At 42.0% G+C, this 8762-nt stretch overlaps 1 protein-coding gene across 1 annotated transcript in view; it reads left to right on the plus strand.

The window, feature by feature from the left end:
* Positions 1-8762, plus strand: part of DNAH10 (dynein axonemal heavy chain 10) — a 136665-nt gene that overhangs the window by 29437 nt on the left and 98466 nt on the right. Inside the window, exons 16-17 of the mRNA XM_004384997.1 lie at positions 2870-3034; positions 6655-6862. Of these exons, the coding sequence (XP_004385054.1) occupies positions 2870-3034; positions 6655-6862 (373 nt within the window). The remainder of the gene's footprint in view (positions 1-2869; positions 3035-6654; positions 6863-8762) is intronic.

Here is an 8762-nt window from a genome sequence, read left to right on the forward strand (position 1 = left end):
TGTAACAGAAATACCACAAGTGGGTGGCTTTAACAAACAGAAATCAACTTTCTCATTTAGGAGGCTAGAACTCCAAATTCAGGGCACCAGCTCTGGGTGAAGATTTTTTCTCTCTGTTGGCTCTGAGGGAAAGTTTTCGTTTCTTTTTGGCTTCTGTTCCTTGGTTCCTTGGAGATCTTCATGTGGCATCTATCTTCCCCCATCTGTGCTTGCTTGCATCTGTGCCTAATCTACTCTTTTATGTCTCAGAAATGATTAGTGAAAGCCACGCTGAATACTCATATAGCCTCATTAACATAACAAAGAAAACCCTGTTCCCAGATGGGATCACAGCCATGGTTATACCAGAAAAACAAAACAGAACAAAAAAACCCAAACCCATTGCCATCGAGTCGATTTTTGGGGATACAATTCAGTCCATAACAGGGTGAAGATAAAATGTGATTCCAATTTGACACTTGGCTGGCCCAAATCTTTCTCCTCTAAAGAAATCAAAAGAACAATTTACTTTTTTAAATTAACATCTTAGTTTTGTGATAATTGTAGACTCACATGTAGTAGTAAGAATTAATCCAGAGAGATCCTGTTTACCCTTACCCAGTCTCCCCCAACCATGACTTTTTGCAAACGTATAGTAAATATCACAGCCAGGATACAGTCAAGATACAGAACAGTTCCATCACCACCAGGATTTCCCATAGTGCCCTTTTATATCCATCCCCATCCTTACCCCCTTAACCTGACCAAAACTAAACCCATTGCAATCGAGTCAATTCTGACTCATAGTGACCCTATAGGACAGAGTAGAACTGCCCCGTAGGGTTTCCAAGGCTGTAATCTGTACAGAAGGAGACTACTGCATCTTTCTCCTGTGGAGCGGGTGGTGGATTCAAACCATCAACCTTTTAGTTAGCAGACAAATGAGTAATCACTGTGCTATTGGGGCTCCTCTCTTACCCTCTTAGCCCCTGGCAATGACTAATCTCTTCCCCGTTTCTGTAATTATGTCGTTTTGAGAGTGTTGTGTAAATAGAATCATAGAGTTCGTAACCTTTTTTGGGTTGGCTTTTTTCATGCAATATAGTTCTCTGGAGCGTTATTTAGGCTGTTGGTTTATCAATAGTTCATTTTTTATGACCGAGTAGTATTCCATGGAATGGGTGTACCATAGTTTATTTAGCCATTCATCTGTTCAAGGATATCTGGGTTGTTTCCAGTTTTGATTATCACAAATAAAACTGCTATAAACATTCATGTACACATTTTTGTGTGAACACAAGTCTTCATTTCTTTAGGATAAACACCTAGGAGTGCAATTGCTGGGTTCTATGGTAGTTGCACGTTTAGGTTTTCTTCTTTTTTTTTTTAAGAAACTGACAGTGTTTTCCAGAGTGATTGAACCATTTTACATACCCCGGAGCAATGGATGAATGGTCCACTGTCTCCACAACCTTGCCAGCATTTGCTATGTAGTAGTAGTATCTCATTGAAAGGAGCCCTGGTGGCGCAATGGTTAAGTACTTGGCTGATAACCAAAAGGTTGGTGATTCAGACCCATGCAGCAGCTCCACCCGAGAAAAGACGTAGTGATCTTCTCCCATAAAGATTAAACCAAAAAAACCTGCTGCCATCAAGTCAGTTCTGACTCATAGTGACACTATAGTACAGAGTAGAACTGCCCCATAGGGTTTCCAAAGCTATAATCTTTATGGAAGCCAACTGCCACATTTTTGTCCCGTGGAGCGGCTAGTGGGTTCAAACCTCTGATCTTTTGGTTAGCAGCCAGGCGCTTAACTACTATACCACCGGGGCTCCTTCATAAAGATTACAGTCTAGAAAACCCTATGGGGCAGTTCTATTCTGTCCTGTAGGCTTGCTGAATTGAAATTGACTCGACAGCAGACAGCAACAGTACCTTATCGTGGTTTTAATTTGCCTTTCTCTAATGGCTAATGATGCTGAGCATCTTTTCATGTGCTTATTTGCTGTCTCTATATCCTCTTTGGTGAAATGTCTTTTCCTACTTTCTAATTGGATCCTTTGATTTTTTTATTGTTGAGTTTTGAATGCTCTTTATATATTGTAGCTACCTGTCCTTTTTTGGATATATGGTTTGCACATTTCTTTCTCCCACTCTGGAACTTCTTTTTTTAGACAAGTAGAGGGTTCAGGGAGCCACGGTAGTGAGAGGACAGTAGGTCTTGACCTCTTCTTCCTCCCCATGGTGCTTCAGATATGTCTATTCTGAAATTTGAGCAGTCAAAACGAATCGTATGGGCAATTCTGGGCATAGGTCTCCTTGTCCCATTCCCCAAGGGTGCTAAGTGGATCTTTGCCACCTTAAAGGCCTAAGGAGTTGGAATGAGTATTAACGTTACAGATGTTGGTGGGAGGGTGTCTTAGTTTCTTAGTGCTGCTATTACAGACGTACCACAAGTTGGTGGCTTTGAATAACAGAAATTTAGTTTCTCACTGTTAGGAGGCTGGAAGTTTGAATTCAGGACACCACCTCTAATGGAAAGCTTTCTTTCTCTGTAGGCTCTGGGGGAAGGTCCTTGTCTCTTTTCTGCCTCTGTTCCTAGTTTCCTTGGCAATCTTCATGTGGTGTATATCTTCCCCTCTGTTTGTGTCTGCTTGCTTCCTTAATCTGCTTTTTTATATCTCAAAAGAGATTGATTTAAGACGTACTCTAGACTAATACTGCCTCATTAACATAACAAAGAAAGCCCGTTCCGAAATGTGATTATAACCACAGGTTTAGGGGTTACGATTTACAACACATATTTTTGGAGACACAATTCAATCTATAACAGAGGGATAGGAACACAGTTGAAAACTACGTATCTTTCTTTTTTCTTTTTCTCCAAAGGTATCGCTGACTACATAACTCGATGCAAACAGGCCATTGGGAAATTTGAGTCCCTTGTGCATCAGATCCATAAGAATGCAAATGACATTTCCTCCAGGCTTACATTAATAGAGGCCATAAATCTCTTTAAATATCCAGCAGCTAAAAACGAGGAAGAACTCCCAGGTAGGTCTGAGTTCTTGTTCCTCTGATTATGGTATGAACAAAAGGCTGTCTTGGCCTTGACTCTTGTTATTCGACCAGTAAAACCATTCCTAACCACTTCAGTCATTTACTTGAAAAGACCTTGGGTCATTCTTACTCTTGGTCTTGTTTTATGTATTGCTTTTTATGTATTAGTTGTGCTAATTCTAGAGTCTATGAAAATCAGTGGTACTTTTGTCCCTGATTTTGTAACATTAATGTGAATTGTGTTTTTATGGGCTCGCATTTACCCATTCAAAGACTATATTTTAAGCAGTCTTAGACTAGCCCACAAGGAATTCAGGGCTATGAGAAGAAAAGCCAGATTGCCCAAAGATTCAAAAGCCACCGTCTACGTGCATAATTTTAGCACATACAATGAATGAGACTTCCTGTGTCGCCATTTGTTTTTTGCTTAGGGTATGTCTTGACTTGGGAATCCATGGCTGGTACAAACGGTTAATGCACTCAGCTGCTAACCAAAAGGTTGGAGGTTCGAGTCAGCTAGAAGTGCCTTGGAAGAAAAGCCTGGCAGTCAACTTCCAAAAAATCAGCCATTGAAAACGCTGTGGAACACAGTTCTTTATTATTATTTAACAATATTTTACCTGTTTAAGGTGAAAGTTTACATAGCAAATTAGGTTCCCATTTAACAATTTCTATGCAAATTATTCAGTGATATTGATTACCTTTTTCACAGTGGCAGTTTTTTTCCTTCAAGTCTTTATATATGTCATCTCATTGTCTGCTTGCCTGCATGGTTTCTGCTGAGTAGTCTGAGCTTATTCTTACTGACTCTCCTTTGTAGATGACTTTTCGTTTATCCCTAGCCGCTCTTAAAATTTTCTCTTTATCTTTGGTTTTGGCATATTTGATTATAATATCTCTTGGTAACTTTCTTTTGAGATCTACCTTATGTGGGGTTCGATGAGCATCTTGGATAGATATCTTGTCATCTTTCACGATATCAGGGAAGTTTTCTGCCAACAAATCTTCAGCAATTCTCTCTGTGTTTTCTGTTATCCCCCACTGTTTTGATCACTCGTAGATTATTCCTCTTGATAGAGCCCTACATAATTCTTAGGGTTTCTTCATTTTTTTAAATCCTTTTATCTGAGTTTTCCTCAAATAAGTTGGTGTCAAGTGCTTTATCTTCAATCTGACAATTCTGACTTCCATTGCCTCAGTTCTGCTCCTATGACTTTCTATTGCGTTGTCTAATTCTGACATTTTATTGTTAATCTTCTGCATTTCTGATTGCTATCTCTCTAGGGATTCTTGCAGCCTGTTAAATTTGTCATTATGCTCTTCTCTAATCTTTTTAATTTCTTCTATTGCATGTTCTGCGTTTTGCTTAATTTCCTTCCTAATTTCTTGAAGAGTTCTGTATATTAATCTTTTGTATTCTGCCTCTGGTAATTCCAAGAAATTTTCCTCCTCTGGAAAATTTCTAGATTCTTTGTTTTGGGAGCTTGCCGATCCATCTTGGGTTGCCTCTTTATGTGAGATGATATTGACTGATGTCTCCGAGCCATCAGTAAGTTATTATATTTATTTATTTTATGTTTGCTTAGCGTGTCCTAGCTTCTTGTTTTGTTTTGATATGCCCAAATAGGCTGCTCATATGAGCTACTTTGGTTATTGGCACCTTTGAAGCTCTAATATCCTGTCACCAGGTGGTTAGATCTGTTACTAGGTATGTGAGCTCAGGAGTCCACCCACTCCTCCTGTATGGATTCAGCTCAGGTGCCCAGGTAGATAGCCACCAAGTGTGTGGTGTAGGATCTCACCTACAGTCCTAGGCAGGCATGAGTGATCGGTGTAGGCACAGGCATCTGGCTGCAGCAGGGAGACATACTTTGAGCAAGGCAGGGAGCTGACAGCTGCCCCTTAGTGTCCAGGAGGAAGGCATGTCCCTGTTCCCTAGAGCACGTAGGTGGATGGGTTTTACAGCTGGACTATGAGCACCCAGTGCTGTTGGCTGTAAGGAATGGGGACACTTCTTTTTCTTGGGCCCCTATCGCAGGTGGCTCGGTGGCATGGGTGGAGCGCCCAGTCCTCAGGCCCCTGATGTGGGTAGGTGAAGACCCTTCTTAATGGGCAGAGCAGTGTCAAATGTCACAAACCTGCCACTTCTCAGCTGAAACAGTTGAAGTCAGACTTCAGTTATATACCCTGTTGTACTGCGGTAATGAGGGGCTACGCTGTTGAAATGGGCCCACACAAGTCTCTGCAGGGGGAAAGGTACTCAAAGTCTGTGGATCCCTTACGCCTGTACCTAGGCAAAGGAGCTGTGCCTACCCTGGGTTCCTGGCTTAGAGGAGCCAGCAGTTTATTTTTTCCCATTTGTTAATTTGTTCACTCTCCAAGGCAGGGAGAATGGCTTGGGGCATGTGACGGATCCTACTTCCAGCCCAGGGGACTTGGCAATTGCTGAAGCCGGTCCAGGACTCAGTGCAGAGCAGGGAGCGGGGACATAAATGGGAGAGAGGTTTTTCCTTAAGGGGGGTGTTTTTGATCCGCATGGTATGCCATATGCAAGTACTTACCTTTTGCCGATCCAGGGCAGCTTCTCACTAGTTCTGGGTGGCTGCGTAGACTCTCTGGCACTGGGTCTCTCCTGGTGTAGAAAATGTGCCTCCCAAGCACCACTGCTTGCCTGCCTCACTGCTCACTCATGAGCTGCTCAGGCCTGAAGGTCAGGTCTGGCAACTCCTTGCTGCTTGTGAACCATCTCTCCCTCCCCCTGCCACTCAGTCTGGTTCCTCAACTTTGCCTTAGATGTTCAGGGCTCCTAGATTGTCATATATAATTGATTAACTTGTTTTTTCGGATCTTCGTTGTAAGAGTGTCCACCGGAAGCATCTGACTACTCCCCCATTTTGGCCCTGCCTCCTCAATTCCTAGCTATTTGAGGAAGCACCATACCGTTTTCCATAGTGGTTGTACCATTTTACAATCCCATCAACAGTGGATAAGGATTCTAATCTCCCTACATCCTCGCCGGAATTTTTTTTTTTTAATCAGTGTCATTTTTGCAGGGGTGAGATGATACGGAGCACAGTTCTATTCTGACACACACAGGGTCTCCATTATTTGGTGTCAAGTGTGACAGCCGTTGTTTTTTTTTTTGATGTCTTGACTTACGGTGTTGACTTATTTTCTGCTTGGGTCAGGTTTAGAGGCTGTTTTTGTATTTCAAAGTATATAGCTCATTTTTGGATTTTTAAAAAATAGACTTTATATTTTAGAGCAGTTTTAGGTTTACAGAAATTTGTACAGGAAATACAGAGAGCCGTTGTTTACCCTGTCCGCCATATACCTGTCCGCCGTTGTTTCTCCTGTTAAGATCTTTCATTAGTCTACATTGATTAGATACGTGAATGAGCCTGTATTGACAGATTATTATTAAAGTCCACAGTTTACCTCAGGGTTCACTTTTGTGATACTCAGGCCTATGGGTTTTGACAAATGCTTAATGTCATGTGTCCACCATTATAGTATCATTCAAAATAGTTCTATTGCCCTAAAAACGCTCTTTTTTTTGAGTAGTTGTCATTTCCTGTGTTTGTAAACTTTCTAACAGGTGTCTTCCTCCACAGGTGTGAAGGAATTCTTTGAGCACATTGAGCGAGAAAGGGCCAAAGATCTGGACCACATGGTCAGGTGGTATCTTGCCATTGGCCCTCTGCTGACCAAAGCCGAGGGTCTGGTCATACACACCAACACTGGCAAGGCTCCCAGGCTGGCCTCCTACTACGAATATTGGGAAAATAGAATTTATGAAGTACTGACGAAGCTCATCCTAAAGTAAGTCCATCTTCTTGTTGCATGTTTTAGGAACAGTGTACATGGATTGAGATATTTTACATGTATGAATCGTGAAGAGGGGACAAGGCACAGAATAAAAATCAGGTGGACAGAAAGCCTGCTTTCTGACTGAAGGGCACTTGTGGAAGGATGGTCTCCCACTCAGGCCCATGTTCTTGTTAGACCCCTTGGTGTTCAGAACAGGAAGTGGTACTCTCCTCACTTCAGCTGTTGAAAAAACGTACATGTGTCTGTGTTCTGGCAACAGAGAATTACTGTCACTCATTACTTATAAAAATCCTTACAACTGGACCAATAAGCAGCGCTATGATAAATGGAGAAAATATGGAAGTTGTCAAGGATTTCATTTTACTTGGATCCACAATCAAGGCCCATGGAAGCAGCAGTCAAGAAATCAAACAGTGTATTTCATATTGCATTGAGTACATATGCTGCAAAAGACCTCTTTAAAGTGTTAAAAAGTGAAGATGTCACTTTAAGGACAAAGGTGCACCTGATCCAAACCATAGTATTTTCAGTCATCTCATATGCATGTGAAAGCTGGACAAAGAATAAGGAAGACTGAAGAAGAATTGATGCATTTGAATGATGGTGTTGGTGAAGAATATTGAATATACCATGGACTGCCAGAAGAGCGAACAAATCTGTCTTGGAAGAAGTACAGCCGAAATGCTCCTTAGAAGTAACAATGGCAAGACTTTGTCTCACTTACTTTGGACATGTTACCGTGGAGAAGGACATCATGCTTGGTAAAGTAGAGGGTCAGTGGAAAAGAAGAAGACCCTCAGTGAGATGGATTGACACAGTGGCTGCAACAATGGACTCAAACATAGCAATAATTGTGAAGATGGTACAGGACCCGGCAGTGTTTTGTTCTGTTGTACCTAGGGTTGCTATGAGTTGGAACTGACCAGATTGCATGTAACATCAACAGGAACGTTACTTACTCCAACCCCAGAGGACACCTGTACTCGTATTCAAAGAGGAGGATTTGAAGGACTCATGACCACCCACCCTTCTTGATGTCTAAAGCAAATCCCCAGCTGGATTGGCTGTCACATCTCTGCCAGAGGCCTGTTGTTATGCCAAGTACTGTGCTGAGCTCCAGCCTGAGACCCAGCCGACTCTGCTGTTCCCTCCTGGAGCTCACAGGCCAGCAGCTCAGCTTCACCAGTTGGGAGCTGAGAGCCTGGCCTTCGCCATGTTGGTGGCCCCAAATGGCTCTGGAATGTGAAGCTGACAGCCTGTATTTAGGATCTTTCTAGAAAGCAGCCTGTGAAATTCATTGCTGTTATTATTCATCTATATCATCAAGGTGACATGCATATATATATATAAGCTAATATGTAAGAAAGCTTACTCCACACCAGGCTTTGTGTTATACTCTTTATAGTTATTATCCTCATGTTACAGATGAAGACACTGGAGACTATTGAGAGGCTGAGTCACTTGCCTGAGGCCACATGGCTAGTAAGGAGTAGAGCTGGGGCTTGAACCTGGGCAGTCTGAGTTCAGTAGCACTTTCCTAAACTGCTTCTGATTACTGCCTCTTTCCTTTCTTATTTGACCCCACGTTGATTTTAGTGTCTCTTACTACTGGTGAGGCGTCCTTGTGAGCTGCTAAAGTCCACTATGGGACAATACATTAATAAATAAAATAAAGACCTTTGGGTCTTCTTGTTTTTTGGACTCGGTTTCACAGACTTGACTAAGTTAATCCTTAAAAAAATTGTTTTCTATATATTTCATTTAGTTTTCATTGTTGCTTCTAACTCGACTCCAAAAGGAGCCCTTGACTCTGGGGACCATGGTCTCGGGGAACATCTAGCTCAATTGGCATGACACTACTTATAAAGATAATGCTCTACATTCTACCTTG

This window comes from Trichechus manatus, unplaced genomic scaffold, assembly GCF_000243295.1.
Source record: "Trichechus manatus latirostris isolate Lorelei unplaced genomic scaffold, TriManLat1.0 scaffold00131, whole genome shotgun sequence".
NCBI classification, from domain to species: domain Eukaryota; kingdom Metazoa; phylum Chordata; class Mammalia; order Sirenia; family Trichechidae; genus Trichechus; species Trichechus manatus.